The sequence below is a fragment of the Besnoitia besnoiti genome, chromosome III (genome assembly GCF_002563875.1).
Source record: "Besnoitia besnoiti strain Bb-Ger1 chromosome III, whole genome shotgun sequence".
Lineage (NCBI taxonomy): Eukaryota > Apicomplexa > Conoidasida > Eucoccidiorida > Sarcocystidae > Besnoitia > Besnoitia besnoiti.
The window spans coordinates 1,421,731-1,443,667 of record NC_042358.1 but is presented as its reverse complement, the minus strand read 5'-3'; the positions used below and the strand labels follow the sequence as shown (position 1 = coordinate 1,443,667).

At 59.8% G+C, this 21,937-nt stretch overlaps 1 protein-coding gene across 1 annotated transcript; it reads right to left on the bottom strand.

Annotated features, from left to right (window-relative positions):
* Positions 1-1,679: 1,679 nt before the first annotated feature.
* BESB_045150 (uncharacterized protein) lies at positions 1,680-21,649 on the bottom strand (the record flags this gene model as incomplete). The annotated part of the gene is made up of 15 exons (XM_029362966.1): positions 1,680-2,080; positions 2,532-2,627; positions 2,910-3,071; positions 3,520-3,722; positions 4,127-4,249; positions 4,654-5,000; positions 5,338-5,514; positions 5,727-5,932; positions 6,348-6,457; positions 6,953-7,094; positions 7,622-7,676; positions 8,051-15,816; positions 16,083-19,998; positions 20,833-20,900; positions 21,526-21,649. The coding sequence occupies 15 exons, from the start codon at positions 21,647-21,649 to the stop codon at positions 1,680-1,682; spliced, it is 13,896 nt and encodes a 4,631-aa protein (XP_029220332.1).
* Between the last annotated feature and the right edge of the window lie 288 nt (positions 21,650-21,937).

The window sequence follows — 21,937 nt, the reverse complement described above, 5'->3', positions numbered from 1 at the left end:
GAGACGCTGCGTCTTGTGTTAAACAAGCGGAAAGCCGCGCGGCGCAGACTAGAGCAAGCGACAACGCTCGCTGAAGGGAACTCGAAAGACCAGAGAGCGCACGTTGCCGGTAGTTCCTCGAGATTGTCGACCTGTCCTTCTCGTGCCTGGAGTTTCCCCTCTCTCTTCCAGTCCTTCTCCTCTTTGTCTCGATGCAGCGCCAGCAGGCGTTTCATTCCTTCCTCTCTTGGCCCGTCAGGCTCCTGCTGTGCTCTGCGACCGCTGCCTTCAGGATTTCGTGTGCTGCATTCGCGGACTCTGAAGAGCTGCCGCGCCTACGGTGCGCCAGCCACCGGGCCGGGGGGTCTCTCGTCTTTTCTGCGCTTCGACTCCGCGGCGAGTTCTCCTCGCCCTGAAGTCGGCGCAACTCTGCGCCTCGCTTTTCGCCGCCCGAGTGTCGCGTGTCGTCTCTCTCTCTCTGAGTGTTGCTTAACAGCGACTTCGCTTCTTTCCAGTGAGCCAGACGCGCAGGCGCGGCGAGTGGGTCGCCCTGGCCTTCGCGAAACTGCAAATCTTTGGGCTGGCAACGAAAACGGAATCTCCAGTTTGGAGGGACACGCCCTGATGCAGACCTTAGGCCGCCGCGTACGATCTAGATTGAGACAGGCCTCAGGAATTCGCTTGTTAGTCCTTGGCGCCACTGTCCGCCACAGTGCCTTCTGGCGGCATATAATATATTTATATTATCTCGTATAGCAGATACAGAATTGATGTATAGATAGATAATGCATATATATATATATATATATATATATATATATATATATTTGTATATGCATGGGTGATCGATTACGCATGCGTAGGGAGCAGGTACACATGTACCTACGTAGTTGTGCTCATGCGTAGGCCGACAGGCGAGCCGTTCACACGTGGCGGGGCTGTCTGCATCCAGCCTGACGCGTTGCTTTGTGGGTTCGCCCCAAGACGCGGGAGGCAGCGAAGCTTCATTTTCACTGCATGCGCAACTAATTGCTTCAAGGCGCAAATATCAGCACGACAAGGACGTGTGAATGCAAAGAAATATGCTGATGCGCCCAGCCGTTCAGTTCTAAGTGTGACCTATAACTCTTCGTGAGAGCTTCATTTCCGGCGCTTCTAAAGCCCGGGTCTGAGGCCAGCAACGGACATGCTTCGGCTGCAACTGTCCCCTCCGCGGCCTGCGCCAAAAGACGAAGAAGGAGTTCGCGTCATCTGTAGCAGTAGTTTCACAGGCTTGCTGCCTCCACAGTGAAGCTGCGTCCACTGGTTCCATACAGGCACATCAGAGTTTATATGCGATGGGACAGCTGCATACGGGCTACTTTCACTGGATCGTCTTGCGACGTCAAGAGAAAAAGAGATAATCACACTCCAAAGCGACGAGGAATACGGGCACATACTTGGCCAACCCGCAGCACCGCCAGGAGCGAAGAAACTGGAGAACATTGAGCAACAACATATATATATATATATATGCATGTTTTTTTCACGTCACACGCGGGACCGGCGTGGGTCTTCCATGACGACAAGGCAAAGGACGAGGGAGCAACGGGGTTGCGTGGAGCAGACACGTGAAAGTGTAGATAGAACGTGAAATGCGAAGGGGTCGGTACAGACTCTGTGAGGTCTCGCGTCTTTCGGCTTCAGGGTGCGTTTTCGTTTTACGGGACGAACCCGCCTTCGACGTGGACGCCGCGCAGGACTTGGTTTTCTTCTCGTTCCTGCACAGGAATGCGTTCGATTTTGTCCAAGTTGTACGCGAGGGAGGCAGAAGGGAGGGAGTTCACCACGAGGCCGCCCTCCGTGCCGAATTTCTGAATCGAAATTTCGGCTGCGCGGCCCATGGGCCTGACGGCCGTCCGCCCAGAGATGAGACCCCTGCCCAGGAGACTGCGGTCGGCTGCGGAGAGCCGCTCCACGTTCACTCGCAAATCTTCGTCCTTCGCGCCCGCCCGCGCAGCCCTCGTTAGCGCGCCGATGTCCCTCACATGCTCCTTCTCGAGGAACTCCTGGTGAAGCAGCTGCTCCGTCAAACGCGCGTTCAAATTCTGCAGAGACACCCCTGAAAGCCACACACACACACACAAAGAGCAAACGGGCCACACGTCATCACGCCGGAACTCCTTCGAAACCCTCCCCTCCCTCCCACCCCCTCCCCCCCCCTCTCCCCCGCCTGGCAGCGAGAGAGAAGACAGAGGGGAACGAAACCGCGAAGAAAGCAGACAGTTTGGGCCACTCGCGTCGTGCCGCCAATTCGACTCTTCATAACGTAAAACCTTTTCAGCTATGTAGAAGCGAACGCGAAAAATTGCTGTGAATCGAGTTCCAGAATGGACGGTATACAACAAACACTCCCTCACTCTTGCGGCAGACGGCTCGCCTTCCCCGTTGAACACCACAGCAACAGCCATAGCGGCCAGAGCGCCCAGCATCGTGCATGCATAAATAAATACACGCAATATATATATATATATATATATATATGCTAGTCAAGGAAATTGCGCGGCACCTACCATTCCATACGCAGCTGTTGACGAGGCCTGTGGTGTCATCCAAGAACTCTTCGCTGTCAGAAGCGTCCGGTGACTCGATGGTGTACTCGAGAAATCCTGTGAACAAAGAGACCGGACAGTCGGGCGAGAATGGTTTGTTCTGTCCTGCCAGATTGCGCACGCTTACGCATATCTAGGTGAGCGTTTAGCTCAATCCTCTCAGGCCTGCTGGGTTAAGAGTCACCCCCCGCCCAATCGTGACTGTGTGTGGATGCACGATTTCGCCCCTCGCGGCAGAGGACAAACTGTCAGGATGTGTATTTGGATCTCATGTTTCTTCATTTGCATGCAGCAGACGCAGATCTATATCTCCGGAATCGACGCGTTCGCCTTGCTCACGGATATCAGTTCCGTCGGTGCCGTCGATCAGGGCGGTATCCTCGAGCTCGCGCTTCTTTAGCATTTTCTTGTCTCTCTTGTTTTTCTCGCGGATCTTCTTCAGCTTGGTGTATTCGCGGAAGCGTGCATTGTTCATGCGAACTTGAATCAGTTTCTTGACGGCTGCGAAAAAAATTCGAAAGACACTCGCTTCGGTAGCGTCACACAGAGCCGTGGCGCGAGAAGTGGCGCGATCGAGTTTGGAATACATGCAGAACGAAAATCTCGTTTCAGTGTCAAGCAGCCACCTTATGCCGGTATACTGCGCTTCGAAAATCTGCCCGAGGCGCAGGCAAAAACCCTGAACCCTAGCATGCTGTGCCGCACGCCTCGCTGACTGCAGCCAGACGCACGAACACACTAATACATATATATATATATATATATATCGATGCGTAGGTGCCGGCCTATCAGTCTATCTATCTTTGACAGCTAGACACTGCCTCCGCCTTGCAACCATACAAAGGAGAGACCGAACAGAAACTGCAGCTGCCTGCCTCTTCGTGCCTGGCTACGCCAGCGGCGCGCGTTCCCCTAGAGAAGCAGGTCGACGCCGCAGCTTCTTTCTTACTGTCGATGTAGAGCTCGCGCTTGGCAGCCTGCGAGTGGAGGAGCCCCGGATTGACATCCGCCCTCCCACACTCTTCGTGCAGGAAAAACAGGAAAATGCGTTTCTGGATGGGCGCGTAGAAAGTGCGAAGCATCGAGACGAAAAAGACCAAGTCGTCGGGCGTCCCGTTCTCCTCGATGATGCGCGCCAGCAACCGATCGAACCTGACGCGCGAAGAACGGCAGGCGAGAAGAATGGAATGTCTGCAATGTCCCTTGTCTACGACTTCCTAAAAGAGGCCGACTTTCTGTTTTTCCAGCTACACAGCCACAGCCCCCGGACAATCTAGACTTTCAAGAAGCTTTTTTGGCCCCAGAGTCTGTCACCCGCGTCGCATGTGTACTCCCACGTAATGATGTGCGAACATGCGGATACATTATTAATTGCAATATATATATATATATATATATATATATATATATATATATATATATATATACGTATATATTCATAGACATGCGCACTGACAAGTAGGGCCGACATTTTTGCCGCATGTGTGAGTAGATATACGAGTTTGCTGAAGACAGAAAAGAGAAATGCAGGCACAAAATGAAGACAGAGGTCTCACCAGGCGGCAGGGACAAGCCCCGACTCCATCCGACAGTCGGCGACGCACTGCTCCAAAACTTCCGAGATGTCAGGCGACGGCCGAGCAAACACCAGCAGCGTCATCATCAGGATGCCGTGTTCGCTGCGAACAGAAGATCAGAAAAAACAACTCCACACATCGAGGTCTGCAGGCTCACACTTTGTATGAAAACCTACGGCGATACATGATATCTGGCAGTGAGCAGACGCACACACATGCATGAACCCAATTCTATCAAGCTACAGGAAACACAGCATATATCAGCATACTGATATACCTGCATACGCTCAGCGAACGTGCCCCCTCTCGACACACACATCTACAGGCATGTGCAGCGAGCCTTGAAAACACGTTCCTCGCGCAATGTTTCATGCACGTCAAAACACACACATGCACACACGTGCACAGTAGTAGAGTTTAGGCGCGCGCTTTCGCAGCCACCAAATCGTCACGCCTCAGGGTCTCCGGAGCCCGCTGTAGAATCGCGTGCGTGCTGGCTTGCGTACCGGATCGGCAGTTCGCTGGGGTCGATTTTCACTGTGGCCGCGAGAACGTTGCGTTGCGACACGACGTTCGTGCCGTAGGTGGAGGTCGCGCGGTGGAACATGAAGAAGTCGTCCAAGTCGAGGAGTGCGTCGTCCCTGTCTCGAAACTCCCGGCTCCGCTGGCCTCCCTCGCCGTCTTGGGCCGCGGCGCCGCGGAGCGCTTTGCTTGAGGGACTTCCCAGAGGCCCGTTCTCGGCCTCTTGGTCGTCGCGCGGGAACAGCCCCTCGCGATCCATCGCCACGAGGCGCTTCAAAAAGGAGGAGCCGCTCTGACTCACGCAGAGGACGTACAGACGATAGGCCAGGATCTGAGCACACACACAGCATGCCCAGCCACCGCGTGCAGGCGGCGACGCCACCTCTCATCAACGCGCCCACTCTCTCACTCTCTCTGTGGTCGTTCGCGTTCCCACACGGACGCGTATAAGCCACGACACCCACAAGGCGAAGGGGTGCGGGCGGCGTGAGGGCCGCACCTCTGCATGCGTTCAAGAGAGGCCGTGCAAGTTCGCAGAGACCTCCGTTTCGCTCCACGTAGGCAGCAGTGTTCTGCGCTTCGTGCGCGTCACCCGCTACTCTCTAAACCAGTACGAGCGACACGAGATCTACGCTGCGCAGAGAGACACTGATACGCAAGCACTGTACCCTTTGAGTTGGCAGCGGGAGATCACACATTTTGACCATGAGGGTGTGTTTGACGGCGGCGAGAAGTCGTTGTTTCCGTTGAATTTTGCTGTCCCTGTACTGCTCCTCCGTCACGTATAGATACTGGTCTCCGGTGAACAGCCGCCCAAAGAGAGACGTGAAGAGCTTGACGGCGTTCTGCGGGCAGACGGCACACGACAACAGCACACGCGACAGTGGAGTTCAGGGTTTAAGGTTTACCGACCTCAACACGGCGGCATCCATCTGCATATGCGCAATATATACCCATCGACCTACATTTACATATATATATATATATATACATATGGAAACATACATACACACGTACATACATACACGTGAATACATGTGCAGCCTGCCTTTTTTACCTGTCTGCACTTAGCTCGCACGCGATCGTGAGCGACCTTCTCGATTGTTTCGAGGTCCTGCGGGCCGATGGGACGGTATCGCATGAGCTCGCCGACGTCTTCGCAGGCCGCGCGGCCGAATTCCTTCATCAGCGTTTCTTCGCCGTCTATGATGCTCAGAGGCGGGGCGACCAGCTCCTCGCACCCGAGCGTTTGATCTAACTCGGCTAAGAGAGAAAGACGCAAGCAAGCGAAACGAAGTGAAACGCGCCGCTACCCTTCTGTGCTACGCAAAGAACAGAGACAGCTCCCGCGAGCCGAGGAAACTGGGCGACGTCACGCTGCTGCTTAGGGGGCGGCAAACGACGCCTCTTCCATGCGCCCGTCCAGGGCTTACGCGTGACGCCAGGGCCAACACACGCAGACCAAGGAGCCGCCCGCAGGCTGGGTCTGACAGGTGCCGCTGACGCACGCGAGCGCAGAGGCGACCACAAGTGGAGCGCAAAACACGGAAAAAACACAGATACACATATGAAGCTGCCCATATAAACGACAAACACATAGACACCGCGTAAGAGTTCCTTCCCACTGTATTATTTCGGATATCGATCAAAAAGCTGCATGCGGTTTCCGCACGCTTACCAACGAGGAAGAGACTTGAAAGCGTAGCCGGATGGTTTGTGCCAAGTTGGTCTTCGAGTTGGTGCAAGGCTTCAGACGCCTTCTCCTTGGCATCCTGGAAGCGTCCGACCCTGAAAAACGAAAACGGGCGCACTTCACTCTCGCAGATCGTTGCATGCGACACCAACAGCCTTGCTGGCTTTCAGCTCCTGTCTTGCACCTCTCTCCCTCTCTTCGCGCTGCCTCTCATTTCTCGCTTCGTCTACCGCGTATACACTACCCTAAACTAAACCATCTATCCCCCAAACGTGTATATTATACTACAGTAAGCCCTAAAATCTAAATCTAAACGTATATACTAGACTACACTCAAACCCTAAACCCTAAATATATATACTAAACTAAACCGTAAAGCCTAGACCACTGTCGACCAGGGCCCAGCAGCCTGCGCCGGGGCTCAGAGCGCCCACACACGCCTTCCACCGCGCGCGAGCGGACGCTGTCCACCGTAGCAAAACCACCGCATGCGCACAACAATATCCACAGTTCCAACACGATCGCGGGTACAGGCAATGCTGCATCACAACGCTCTTCTCTCTCATCAGTTTTATCTCCAGGCAGCCTACTTGGAGAGAGCGACCGCCAGCCAGTAGCGATTCATGCAAGTGACGAAGGACGGGAGCGAAGCGTCTCTCTGGCCTCCGCGGACGGCGTCCTCCAGAACGGTGATGGCCTCCGAGTAACACTGGAGCTCCATCAGACTTTTGCCTGAAAAAAATGCACAAAAACGAATCGAAAACCAGTATTCAGGCGGACATCCAGACATACACATGTATGCGGAGAGACAAAAACTGGCTATGAGGCATCCCATATGGTTGCAACCGAAGTGGGAGCACACTGAATGCCGCCGCTACCACATACAAATAGACAGCCGAGCAATCCCTGAAGGGGGAGCAACAGGACATGTGCTGAGTAGAGATGGCTGTCATTCATCCTGAGAGACATTTGTTTATACAAGCACCATATTAGACCACATACAGGCTTCCTACTCATTTATCTCCCATTCTACGGCCAGGTTTAACATTTCTGCCTTGCTGTCGCGCCTCAGCCTTGGTCTGCCTTCTCCCAGCACAATCATCTGCTCTTCGAGAACCTCTCCGCTCGTCTACCACTTGACTCTATAAACTCTTCATTTGCCTTTTACTCTTCGGGTCACGTGTTGATGCTCCTCAACGCCGCACACCTCCCAAGTCTTTAAATTCATCCAGCGAGGGGAGCTGGGACAACACGCCTACCGATGAGACGAAGCGCCGCTACGCCTGTCCAGTGGCAGCCGTTGGGATTCACGGTCTGAAGAGGCGGCAGAGAGCGAAGCGGCAACAGATATCCGAATAGAGGGCGGCAGTCTGACATGCGGGAAACAGGGCGATTCGCCGAGGAGACTGGACTGACATACCTAGCGCAGAGTCCCCTACGACGCTGCAGCATCAGCGAGTTGTACGATTCAGACGCAGTGCATGCGGCACATGCTCCTTGGCACATGAGTCCCTTATCAGATACCACCGTGTATATGGTGACAACCGGGAGATCCAGCACAGAAATTCTGTGGAGACGGGTCGACAGATCAGCGGACGCAGACACAGGGAGGACGAAGGCAACCAGCAAAAACTGTAGGAGGGCGAGACACGAGGACGGATACACACACGCAGCGTTTGAAGACGTACCAGAGCGGAGGCATGGTAGACCTTCAATCCTGAAGGAATCACCGCGGTGTACTGCTTCTGTTGAAACGCGACTGCGGCGAGGAGGAGCTCCATGAGCATTAGGCGCAGGGACAGCGGGCCTTCCAGGGAGAGGAAATCCGGGACGAGCTCCTTGTAGGTCTGCACCATGCTGTGGAGCTTCCTGCTCTTGACTTGACACTGGAGCTGAATGAGCCTCGCATCTCCGTCGAGAAAGCCAATGTCTGGCAACTTGGACTGGATGTAGTCCGCCGCAGCGAGGGCTTGCTTCGTCTCGCCGTGCTGCAGGAGAACGTAAGCCAGCTGCGTGGCGATCTTTCCGATCGTCACGATGTCGCTTGCCACCATGGCGTGGACAGTCAAGTAGAGCGCGAGGCTGACGCGGAACCCCTCAAAGACGAGGCATTTCCCACCCTGGCTCTGCTTCTTATGCCTCTCTTCGCGATGCCCAAGCACGCTGCGACGATCCTTTTTCGCCGTGTTGGTTTCCACGCGCTCGCGCACCTGCGCCAGAAGCGGCGGCATCGTGGGGGCGTCCGGAAAGGACTTCATGCAGTGCGGGTGACACGGGTAGGCGACGCCCAGAATGGAGGCCCGGATAGCCCCGTCAAGCCCGTACGACGCCATGCCCGCAGTCCCGTAGACCATCGGAAGTCGATTCGCCACGGTCAAGCCTGCCTTCATTTGATGGATTTTCGTCTCAATGGACACGTCGGCGTTCGAGGGGAAGCGCTCAGCCTGCCCAAGGGCGGTGCGAATGATGCCCAGGGAGCCTGGAAGAACTGTTTGGACCTGCGGGAAGAAGCCGCGGACGGCCCGCAGCCCCGCGAGGGTCTGCGCGTGCGTGTTTAGCTGCCTTTCTCGGCCGGAAGAGTCCGCCATCCGCTTCGTGAGCGCCGCAAGTTCCTTCTCCCGGTTCATCATTTGCCGGTCTTCTTCGTCCTCTTGCTCGTCTTTCGCGAGCTTGTCGCCCCTTCCCTCGGCTTTCGGGCAGACGGACTCATCGTCGCTCGACAAAGTGGACGACGAGAAGGTCTCCCGGAGCCCAGAGACGCCCGCGAGAACCGCCTTGGTCCTTTCTTTCTTCTTCTCCAGATCAAGGAAGCTCGGCGGATAGACATCTGACCCAGCGTCCTCGGCGCCCTCGCGGCCGCCCACGCCCGCCCCCAGCGAGGAGGGCGACCCCTTCGCCCTCAAGTCTTCTGGCCGGCACTCTGCAGCGCTCGCGAAGGCGTCTGCGCTCTGCGTCACGAGACTGCGAATGAAATCGACGTGTGGAAAGAGAGCCAAATCGCGACACGAGGTGAACGGGCAGAGATCGGCAGTCGTGAACGGCAGCTGCAGCACCAGCGCTTCGCCCTTGCCTGACTGCGTCTTTCGAAGCACCGAGGCCTCGAACTTGACGCCCATGCGGAACTCCATGGCCTTGAAGAGCGAGAGGAGGCAGACGTTTCTGGGGCTCACACTCCCGACGAGGTCGACCCCGAAGACCTCCGCCACCTCCGGCAGGAGTTGCTCCTGCCAGAAGCTCCGCGTCTCCTCGGTGGTGCCCAGCACAACGTTGAACAATGCGACGACGGCGCTCTGAAGCAACTCCCCCCACAGCACCTTCCTGTAAACTTTCTTGCCCACGAGGACCTCCACCTGCTTCAAGAAGAGGTGCTTGGCGGCCCTCGCCAGCATTTCGCGGAGGGCGGCGTCGCGAAACACGCTGCCTGAGCACTGGTTGTAAACAAGGCCCAGCGAGCGCATGTTGATGCCTTGCTCGTGGAGCGCGTGCGAGACGTCTGCGCTGTCGAGAAAGTTCACGCATAGCGCTTCGATCGAAGGCACCAAGTCGTCCTGCACACACTCCTCCAGGGCCTCGTGGGCAGTCTCCAGTAGCTCCATGCCGCTGCCGGGCTTGGCGATTCGCGTGAACTTTGAGAACTCCTTCTCCTCGGTCGCGGCGCCACTCCAAGGCGCGGAGGCGGTGCTGGGCAGCGGCGCGTCAAAGATTTGGCGGACGAACCGCTCCCGCAGTCTCCACGTCGGATGCACAGCGCCCTTGGAGACAGTCGGCGGGAGAAACTCGTGCAGATTCCGCAGCACGCAGAGCTGGTCGACGCGTGAGCGCCAGAGCTGCGCGCGCGGCATACGGCACGACTGCGCAAAGTCCGAGTGCCCAAAGGCGAACGGGCAGCCCAGGAGGTTCAGCGACTTGGAGATGAAGCGGAACTTCTGGTTGACCATGCGGTCGATCTTGTCGATCGCGTCCAGCGCGAGGAACTCCGAGCCTCGCACTTTGCACTGCTGCACGTAGAACGGCAGCTCCTTCCGCAGGCACTCCACCAACTCCTCCTCGACGTTTGTCGGCTCCGGCGCGATCGGCATCAGCGGCTCAACCATGATGCGCTGCCCGCAGTAGTCCACGAGCGCGCAGACGGGCAGTGCGTAGTCCGTTCGCTGGAAGTCGGGGTCTTCCGCGCCTCGCGCGAACTGCAGCTGCCGCCGATGCACGTCGGACATGAGGAACTCCTCGGTGCCGCCGTCTGCCGAGAGATCTGCCGTGGTGTTCATCTCGTAAATCACTGACGCCGCCGCCTGCCGGCCCTTGTAGTCGTTCGCGTAGATCTTGCGAGCCGAGCGCGTCGAGACACCCTGCCGGCGAGAGCCGTGAACCACTGTCAGCACCAGGCTGTCAAACACAAAGACCTTGTCGTCGTCGAACTTGGGTCTATAGACTCTCCACACTGCAGGCAGGTTCTGGGGCGTGACTTGCACGAAGCATCCCGCGACGCCAAGTTTGCGGCGCTGGGCTTCTTGCCTGCGTCGGACCTCGCGCGTGTCGCGTTCCCAGTCGTCGTCGCTCTCTGCCTCCCGCGCGGCCTGCTTCAGTTTCTGTTTGCGCGTCGGTCGGCTCTCCGGAGCGTCGCTCACGAAGTACTCTTGATTCGACGCAGAATTGAAGTCGCCAGCCGGATACGCGTAAGACAGCACGACGGCCGCCGCGCGCGCGGCCGCAGTGAAGTAGCCGAGCTCTTTGCAGAGAAGCAGCTCCTTGTCCGCCAGCTGCTCCTGGCTTTCAGGCGCGGCGCTGCGCGCTTCCGCGACAACCTGCCGAAAGCTCCACTGGAGCCGGTCGTGCCAGTTGCTGCTCAACAGAGACACGGCGTTGGGGCCGGGTAGCTCGCCCCTCAGGACGCCGGCGGCGCCCTGCGTGCCGAGGAGCTCGTAGCTGCTTAGGAGAGCAGAGCGGAAGAACGCATCCATGGCGCTTCTCCACCAGTAAGTCGATCGCCGAGTCAACTCTGCCTTCAGGCCCGCGATGATGTCGCTGAGCGCGTCGCTGTCTGCGTCGCTATCCGCGCGTTCGCGACGTCGCCGGCCGGGTTCGTCTCTCTTTGTCTTCGCCACCAGCGCCTGTTTGAACTTGCGGCGCGCGCGTTCATCTTGTCCAGCCGCGCCCTTCGTCGCCGTCCCAGAGGCCAGAGTCCGCAGCCCCGGCCTGGCATTGTCGCTGCGGCTCACCGCTGCCTGAACTCGCTCGCAGTGCACGATTTCTTCGAACTTCTTGTCACCGAAAGAATCCCCCTCCTGGTCGCCTTCCTCTGTGGGCAGCGTGGAGAGCCCCGGCGTCCACAGCCCGTTTCCCGTCTCCGTTTCCCCGCCCGGCAAATGCATCTTGAGATCCTCCAAAAACGCATTTTCCTGTGCTTCCTGCTCGTGCGCTGCGCCTGTCTCGGGGTTTCGCGATCCGGGCCGCGACGACGCTAGTCCGTCGTCAAAACGCCGCTTCGTGCCTCCAGTCGCGGATTTTCCGCGCGGCCCCCCGGGTTTGTTCGCTACCTTTTCGCCTCGCAGCTCGTGGCCAGGCGCTGCCGAGAGACTGTTCGCGCTTTCTCTGAAGTGCCTTGCATCGGTGATATGACCCAGCGACTTCTGTGCGCTCTTCTGGCCTCGCGCTGCCTCGCCCTCGTCTTCGTCAGTGGCAATCGTCAAGAAACTCAGTGTACGCTTCCGGTCTGCCTCGGCGGTCTTTTCGCGTGCGCACCAGAACTCCTCTCCTTTTGGCAGTTCCGCCGCGGCCGCGGCCTCTCCGCACGTTTGTCTTCGCGCCCAACGCGGTTTGTTCGCTTCGCAGCGATCGAATTTCCGCAGAATGCGCAAGTCCTCCGCCACACTCCCGTCCGAGCTGACTTCGACTGTGAGGCGGGTCGAGAAGCCGTAGGCGCCCTCTCGCTTCTCCACTCTGGTCCTGCGCGGAGACCGCCGCTCGCTCCCGGCTTCCGCCAAGGAAGCACGAGGCCTGCCAGACGAGGAGGCTGACGAGGACGCGCGCGAAGAGCCAGAAGAAGATGAGGGATGGAAGCCGTGCGCCGTCGGAGTGACGAAGACGGGAGGGGAGGACGCACTCGATGCCTCTCTGTCGGACCGGTCTTCGTCCGTCTCAATTCGCAGGCGGGATCCGCGAAGCAGACGCCGCAGCGAGAAGGGGTCGTCGCCATCCGCGTGTGTATTAGTCCACGCTTTTCTGGCGCTCTCCATCCCCACGCGTCGCTGGAACTCGTCGTCAGTCTCCTCCGTTATCGTCAGCGTCGACCGGAGCCGCGGCGGCGGCAGCGCCTCTGCGTCGCCTGGTCCGCCGCCCAGGCTTCGCAGCCTCGAGCTGGGCAGCAGCCGTGCAGACCGCTGCCCGCGCTCATCTCTTTCTGTTTCTCTCTCCCTCCCTTCCATGCCGCGATCTCTCAGCTCGGACGAGACCGACTGCGGCGGCACCCGCTGAGAAATCGAGTTGCGTCGCGTTGCTTCGGCTTTTCCCCGCTTTCTGGTGCCCCTCCCCTCCGCGCCAGAGACCCCGCCCGAAATCGTCTTCTTGCTCGGCGCGTGGCGACTCCGCAACGGGCTCGAGAGCCCCCTCGTCGCCCTCTGCGCGTCCGCGTACTGCCTCTCTCGATCTCGGAGGCGAGCGCCTCCCATCTGCCCGCCTTCCAACGATGAAATCCCTGCCTCGTCCCTCCACTGTCTGGCTGCTCCCGGCTCTCTCGCGCTCTCTCGACGCTCGCGTCTCGCCGTTTCACGCGTAAGTTCGCGGACGTGTCCGCCCTCGTCCTCTCCCCTCGACTGGCCTGAGTCGTAGCTGAGGGGCGAGTCTGCACTCACCGCTGCGGCCTGTGACAAGGCGGTCACAGGCGGGGGCGTCAGCGCGACAGGAGCGGGACGGATCGCTGCCGAAGACGTGGGCTCGCGCAACGCGTCCTCTACAGCCCTGAAGGAGAGAAGGCCGTCATGCGCCTCCGTGCCGCCAGCTGGTCGCTTCCAGCTCTCCTCAGCTGTCTCCGCCTGCCGCGTGATGAACATGGAACTGTCTCCGTCGCCCTCTGCCTCGGGAAGCGGCAGCGCCAACGAGGGCCGACGCCGCACGCGAGAAGATGGAGCCGACGACGAGGGCGTGCGCGGGAGGGAGTCGAGGGAGTGACGCGCGGCGGAAGGGCAAGCGCGAGGAAGAGGCGGGAGGCTGCCCCAGGCTGGGACGGCCTCCTCTTCGTCCATATCGTGAGAGCCTGCCTCTTCATCGGAAATATTGCCTTCAGTCAGGGCATCCATTTCGCGGTCGCTGGACGCACGCTCCACGCCAAAGTCGTTTGCTCGCAGGCGCAAGCCCCTCTCCGCCCCAGTGAGATCTTCCGGCAAGAACGCGTTCCTGCGATATTCCATCCCTTCGGCCTCTGTATTCTCACGACCGCTGAGATCCAGCGTTTCTTCGTCCTCCTGCGAGGCTGCTTCGCGGCCGCGATCTCTTTCGACTTGAAACGCCAGGCCGACTTCGCTTCCTCGCTCTTCGTCAGTTCCTTCGTTCTCCTCCCCCACCTCCTCTGCGTCGTCGGCTTCCTGTCTGCCGCCGTCTTCGACAGCGGCAAGCCTTCTCGCGAGGTCTCCGCTCTGCGCCGCGCCCTGCGGCTGGCTCGCGCTGCCCGCCTCCTGGCGCCTCGACATGGGCGCGAATCTCCTCGGCGTAGCAGCAGCTGCCGCCGGCGGGCTGTGAAGCGGCGCCCGCAGGGCCGCGGAAGAAGGCAGATCCCGAACCAGCAAATGGAGGCCGTCGTCGCCGAGTTTCGACAGCGCAAAGCTCGCTCGGAGGGATAAGTCCTCCTCTTCACCCAGGAGCGTCCGCGCCCGGAACGTCTGCACTGGCACTAGCAGCTCTTGGAGTTCTAGTTCCTCCTCTTCGCAAGCATCTTCCGTTAGCAGAATTACTTCGTCGTCATCGTCCGACCCGCCGTCGCCCGCGGGCGACGGGCCGCGTCCAGGCGTCCCGCCGGGCGACGCCGAGAAGGGCTCATTTCGCTCTCCGGCTTCCTCCGCGCCTGACCGCAGAGACTCGAGACTGACTTCGACGTCGTCGGTCTCCCCATCTTCCTGGTCGTCGGCATCGGGCATCGTAGAGGCCCAGCGCCCCGTCCAGCGTTCGTCTGCACTCTCGCGCTCGGACGAAGAGACCACGTTGATATTCGTGGACAGCCTGTCGCCGCTTTCTGCGTCCCCTTCCCCCTCCTCTATGTCGAGTGCCGGAAGCGAGCAAGGCGACGCGGTTGGCTGTGGCGTTCCATCGCTCCCTCCTGAGGAAATCGACGCAAATGCACACTCCAGGCGGACCGAGCTTACGCGCTCGTCCTCCGACTCTTCGCTCGGAACAGCCACGACCTGCGTCGCGAAAGGCGAAGGCGGTGGAGAGAGGACCCCAGAGCCCGGCGACCCGCTGTCCGCGCGTTCGTCTTCTGAGACGTCAACGACAATCTGTGGCGACGGAGGCCGGCTCGCTTCTTCTGCCTCTCCTCGCGCGGCTGGCTGCTTGCCAGTTGCATCGCAAGCCTCCGCCGCATCGTCAATCGTCGCCTCCTCCGCCGCCGGAGCGCTCTTCCCGTCCTGCGAGGCAGGCGCGAGAGGCTCCACAGACAGCATCGGCGCCGCCGAAGAAGCCACGCGCACGAAGCGCGGCGAACGCCCGCAGACCGCGAGCGCGTCTGCCTCTCTGCGAGGCCAAGCCGACGCGGAAGAACAAGCAGCCGCCGGTGTCGCGGAAGAAATCGAACCGTAGGAAGGCGACGCGGGAGCGAAGGCAGCGGGGCAGGCAGACGAAGATGCGCCAGCGAGCGCAGACGCCCCAGACGCCGACGAAGAAGCAGATGCGGAAGAGGAAAATGAACAGGCCAACGGGGAACTCTGGCCAGACAAGGAGAGAGGGCACGAAGAGAGACAGGCCGCGGCGTGGAGAGAAGGCGTGGCATGGTGGGCGCCTTCTGTGACTGCCTCGTTCACGTGTTCAACGGAGACGCCCACATGCGGCTTCTCGTCTCCACCCTCTTGGGCCCTCTCAGGGTCGCTGGAGGCTCGAGAGCGCCGGGGATTGCCGGATGGCCTCGTTTTCTCGGATCTGGAAGTCCTCGCTTTCTCTCCCTTCCGCGCATCCGTCTTTCTGCGGCGCCGCGAAGACGCAGCCCCGCGACGGCAGACTCTGCCGCGGCTGGGGGGATAGCGGACAGCGGAAGACGCGAGGGAAAGAGGCGAGAGCAGCGGAGAGGTCGACGGCGAACACAGACTTGCACGCCCCTCGTGCCCGCTCTCAACGTCGCCGTCGAAACACAGCAACGACCACGACGCGGGTGAAACGACAGAGGGGGAAGACGAATCGGCGGCGAAGGACAGTGCAGCGGGCGCGGAGAAAGACGCAGAGCCAGTTGCGGGCGAAGCCAAACGAGGCAGGGAGTCTGGAGACAGACAGGAAAGACAAAAGGAAAGCAAACACACGGAAGATGGGTGAACGAGTGAAGAGTGCGCGGCGAAGGCGCGTATTGAGTAGATGATGTGCGAGAATAATTGTAAGGCTCACTAGGCATTCGCAGCGCTAGAACGCCGGCACGTTCAGAACCAGAGACGCCTCGACTGTGTCCCGTACGCTTGCAGCTGAGCGCTTCCTGTCTGCATTATCGCGGCACTGAGCCTCGTCCATTCGCGGCGTTCTTCGATGCCTCACCTTTTCGCTGGCTGGTGCCGGGGAACATCGCATCCCTAGTCTCGCCCAGCTTCGCCCCCATGACGTGCTCGCATCCGGGGCCTTCCTTCGTTGGGTCACATTCTCGCACGCCTAAGGAGACCTCGGCCTCTCCATTGGATTCCTGGAAAGGCTCTGCCGCAGGCGTCGGCGCAACCCCCGTGAGCAAAGGCGTCGCCTCATCGACGGCATCGCCTCCGGCTTCATCTCGGCCTGAGTCCTCGTCCAGCGTTGGCGCGCGAGGAATCGTCGCGTCCCCGTTGTTCGCTTCTCCGTCTTCCTCCTGCTGTGTCAGCCCTTCCCCGGTCAACGCAGCGCGGTCACCGTTGCTGAGACAGCCTTCGAGTGCCTCACGCGCGACCTCTGGATCCCCCTCCACCTCCGCCTGGTGCTGCTGGTCGCTGCTGCACTCTGAGGCTCCGGCTTCTCCGCACACCTGCTCTTCCTCCCTGTTTGTTCCATTTTCGAACTCGAACTCGCCTGCGTTCGTCTCCATTTCCACCTCCTGCTGGCCTCCTCCGTCCATCATCGGCGCTGGCTCCTCAGAGGTCTCCGGCACATGTCCCTCCGCCGGCCGGCGGGGCTCTCGCTCGTCCTCCTGGCAACTCTCCTCCGATTCTGCGACTCGTCTCTCTGGGCGGGACTCGTGTCTGTCTTCGCCTCGCGGTCCGCTCTCTTGCGCAGCAGCTGCGCAGGCTGCTGCTTCCGCTTTCGCCTCGCACTCTCCCCGCTGGAGAGCTTCGAGGGTGCGGACGGCGCGGCTCTCGGGCGCTTGCCGCGGCGTGCGGGTGTCCTCAGGGTGTGCCCGAAGCGTTCGCTCCTCTCTGACGTCACTGCCCTCGGTTTCACGTTTGTGTTCGCCTCGCAGATGGCCAGCGCATTCGCCCGTCGTCTGCGCGCCCTCTCCGTGTGCAGCCAGCTGCCTCACAGGCTGCCGACTAGGCGACGCTGAGAGCTCCTGCCTCGCGTACAGGGCGAAGAGCTTGAGTGGCGGCAACGGCAGCGGCCGCCGCTCTTTCGCTGCTGCTTTCTTCACCAGGGTTTTCTCGAGCCTTCCGACAGCCGGTTTCTTGCCGCCGGTTGACCGCGCCTCGCCTTCCCGGTGCTGTCCGCCTCTTCTCTCTGCCTCTCCTCTAGCGTGTGCGAGTTCCTGCTGTTTGGCTCGGATCGGGAAGAGGACTTTGGTGGTCGGCGGCAAGGAGCCGGCCTTTTTGACGACGATCGCCGAGATCTTCTTTCCTCGTTGGGCGTCTTTCGCTGCCAGCGCGCCTGCCTTATCCTGCTTGGATGCGAGGGCGCGCGAGCTCAGCCTCTCGTACTCTCGCGTTTTCTCGCGGACGCTGACGGCCTCCACGAGCTTCCAGAGCTCGCGTTCCTTCTCCGCCGCGCAGCCAGACAGGCAGACTCGAGACATGCTCGCGTCCGGCCTCGCACGCCCGTCGGCGTCGTTCTGCGGCGAAGCGAGCTTTGCCTTCTCCGCGGAACCTGTGCACCACGCGCCGACGGCCGGTCCGCGGTGAGATGTAGCGACAACGGGGCCGAACGAAGGCGCGCCGCGCATACCTATCTTTGCACCGGCGTAAATGGACAGATTCCTCTTCTCTGCTCCGCGCCCAGGCGAAGAAAACTGTGACGGCGTGGACGCACTTCGACAGGGTCTCCTTTCCACGGGAGCAGCCCCCTGAAAGCCGCCTTGCGCAGCTACCCCTGAGTCTGCTTCGACGCTCCTCGGCTCTTCGGTCAGGCGATCTATGCTGGGTTCCTGAGCTCCGTACGGTGCTGCCTCATCCGTGTGACGAGTCGGACACCGCCTGCATGCTCCGCCCTCTGGCTCTCTCGTCTTCCGCTGAAACGCGGAGGAGGAAAACGACGGGCAAGACAAAGCCCGCCGGCGGGAACTGACTTGAAGTTTGAATCCTGAGGCGGGCAGCGGCGCGCTCCCCACCCGCTTTCTGCCGCGCTTTCTGCGAGGCAGCGCACACGAATCGGGCTCCGTGAAGAACGTATAAAACAAAGAAGGCGATGGAGTTGCTGGGCTGCCGTATTGCCCGCCAGGCTTCCTGCCTTTAAATTCGCCGGAAAACGAGAAAATTGACGAAGACAGCGCAGAATCGGCCGGCGAAACCAACGCCGCTGCCTGACGAGAAGACGGACTGGACTCACTGCCCTTTCTCCATTTGCTTGGCGAAGGGATGCGCGAAAACAACGCAGACGACGCAGCGAACGGCGAAGACCTGACGTCGCTTTCTCCACTCAGGAATCGAAAGTGCGACGCAGAGAAACGAGGGAAAAGCGAATACGACGAACTGGACGAAGCTGAAGACGACGGAGGAGGCGACGGGGAAACAGGCAACGAGTCGCTTTCGCCGCGTCCAAAGTTTTTGTGTGGCAAGACCGACAGAGGCGGAAAAAATGAGGAGGATGCTACACTGGGGAGTGCAGGCGACGAAGGACTGCCTTCGGGGGGTTGCCTCCTGCCCCTGAACGGCGAAGAGGGGAAAAACGAAAAAATGGAAGAGGCTGAAGACGAATGGGGAGGCGACGCACACCGGGCGGCATCATGGGGCTCGCTCCTTGCCCTTACGTCCTCTCCTTTCTCAGGGACACCTCTCCATTCTACAGACAAACTCAGCCTCTTGCGAAAAAGAGTGAAGTTCAGGGTTCCTTTCTTGGTATCGCAACTTGAGGCTTGTCGGTCTGCACTATCTGCATCTTCTGTCGATTGCGCTGATTGCGCTCTCTCCACGTTGTCTCTTCCCTCCTCGCTCGGTACCCGTAGACTACATTTGCCCTGTCCGTCGCGTGCCATAGTTCTGACAAACGCGGCATCCCGCCAGTCCTCCCCCAGGAGCCCGCCATCGCTCTGAACCTGGGCGTCTAGTTCTCTACTCTCTATTTCACTCTCGCCCTCTGAAGCAATCGCGGCACCCGCCGCCGTCCCTCTGGCTGCGTCACATCCGCCTTCGCGACTGGCCTCAGGCACGCCCTCTGAAGATGGAGAATGTGACACGCCGGCGTCGCCGCCCGCGTCTCGACTCTGGTCTGCGTCGCTGTCTTGCGGCTCGCCATACTCCTCTCTCTCGCTGCCCTGCCGCCTCGCGTGCGTTTCGGGGGCCTCTGCACGGCCCGAGTGTTCCACGCGTACCCGTGGGGCGTCTGCCTCAGCTCTGCGCATCTCCTCCTCTTCAGCAGCGCACTCGCCTCGGCTACTAGAGGCGCACGACGCCGAGGCGGCGCCGGCCTCAGAGGCAGCAGAGACAACACACACCGCACCGTTGCTGGCCATCTCGCTGCCCTCGTCTCCCGCGTCCCGCACACCGTCGCCTAGCGCCTCAGGCGGTGGGGCGCCGTCCTCCTCGTCGCTGTCCGTTAGATCTGCAGCCACGGGGATCGAGGGAGGCAGAGGGAGCGACGCCACGGAGAGAGGCGGAGTCGGGGGGAAAAGGCGAAGGTCATTCTGTGTTTGGCGGTGGAAGGGAAGCGCAGCCGGAGCGTGGCGCCGGGGCAGCGCAAACCCCCGCCCAGGCGCCTGCGCCTCGGCGGCCGCGCAGACAGGCCGCTCAGGGGAAGGAGGAACGCCCTCCAGATCGTCTTCTTGACTCGCTGCGCGGCGCGCTCGGCTCGTTCGCGCCGGCGTATACTCGGCTTGAGGCTCCCACGCATTTCCGTCGGGAGAGGACACGGATCGAGGGCCTGCTTGGACTGCGCGGTCTTCGTGGGTATCGCGCCTGCTGTCGGCTCCGAGAGACGCGCTCCGCGCTAGCGAAGGAGACCAAGACGGAAATGAAAACGACAGAGAAGCGGCGGAAGCAAAAAACGGCTGGCAGGACTGAGGTCCTCCTTCGACGATTGACAAAGCAGCGCTCTTCGGCCCTGAACTGCGAGGATAAGAGGTGACCTGAAGACAAACGACGTATGCGCGAAGCGCACACATACGCGCGATGCTCTCTCTGTTTCGCGATACAGACACTCCGCAGCACACGGCGCAGCCGAGTCAGGTAGAGCCCCCCTAGCGCCAGCGATATCACCGGCACAAGTGAAAATCCTCAGGCGACTAGAGGTTCCAGCAATATGTGGCTGAAATGTATACCGGTCAAGATGAAACGCCCATTAGCAGATGCACTGTCATTATGAAAAGAAGTAGTCCTAATTATTCTGAACAGGCTTACATCACGAAGGCGTTTATTCAGTTTGAGTGAACACGTAAGGTCATCGAAATCAACGGCACGCTCCTGAAAGCAATGGTACAGGCTGTAAGCATACATGAACGTGTAGCCATCACGGATGCATCCGCATGATTACGTTACTCCACCTACGCACAACTGTACGCTGCACAACCCACGCCTCGTCAAAGCGCCAAAAATTGCCCATCTGGTGACTCTGTAACACGATTCGTCAAAAACTCTCAAATCCCTCGCTCGATTCCGGAGTGCGAATGCCGCCACAGGTCACAACTCGCACATCCGTCCCAGGGATCGTTCATTTTAGCGGGTAAACGGTCTCACTCCAAGAGCACGAATAGGCGTAATACTAGTAGTGGGAAAGCGGGTCCCACTGAAATGGCCGCTCTACAGGCTCCTGGAAGACAGACTGAAGTATGCAGGGGCCCGCGTACTGTGGGGCTGTGCGCCGGCTTCGGCGACTGTGGCATGCACATTGCGCGATATGCGGACACAGTAACCGAAAGAGTTATCCGCCATCAAGGGGAAGGCCACCGGATGAGGGGACTTACCACGACAAAAGGCTCAGGCGTCTCTCTGGTCTCAGGTTGCGCTGCAGTTCCTCCACTGCGCAGCATATCTGCGTGGGCAACACACGCAGACAAGGAGGCGACGAGGCACAGAAGTGTCTGCCATGCAGGACCGCCCCCCCCCCCCCCCTGTCGAACCTACAGCACAGATGTGCACCCATTCCCACTGCTCCACAGATGCACGCAATCCGAGGCAGCTAACAAACACCCTGATTCGCTCCAAGTTCGCTTTGACAGAGCCGATTCCCCCTCTGCGTGCTGGCGGTGAAATCCACACGTCGTGAGAAAACCACCCCAGCAGCGAGTTCAGCAGGCACACCCGCAGCACATCCGCAAATGAATACTGACTTCCCCAACGCTCGCCCGGTCGAACCGCCCGCATGATGGCTGTGTGTGCGGAAGGATAGCCCGCACTAGCGTCAGGCCTCGTATCAATCCCAATGGACTCCGCTGAACTGCTATTTGCACAGACTGTCAGCGCACACAGATGAACCGCGAAAGGCCCCTTCAGACTTTTTCCGCTCTTGTTTATACGCGTGAAGCCCATTTCGTCGTCCCGCGCCTATCCCCCGTAGTGTGTTTACGTTTCTCGTCTGTGGCCACCGTGCCTTCGCCAGCATCTTCAGAAGACACGCATCCCACAGTTTCTGTGGCGCGTTTTCAGAACTGGCGTACCTTCAGAGACTGCGTCCGGACTCTCCGCTGCATCGCCTGCGTTTCGCTCCTCGTCTTCGCCCCGCTCCATGACGGCTATCGCTGGCCGCCCGTTTTGTGTGTTGTCGTCTGTTCCTGGCGCCATCTTGGCGAGCTGCTTCAGGGGCTTTAGAAGAGTGCCTTATCAGCCCCGCTCCATTCCCCCCCTCGGCCTTCTGCTAGACGACAGTTCTCGCGCGCGACTCCCGCCACCGCCACTATAAGCATCCCCCAGCAACCCAAGCTTGACGGAGAGGAGACGAAGCACAGAACAGCGAAAAGCCAGACATACATGCCGATTCGACAGGAAATTGGCGGAGAACGAGAGACGGAGATGACGTGGAGGACGCAGAACGAGACGCCTCGATGGCTGCGCGACTAGGACTGAGGGGAG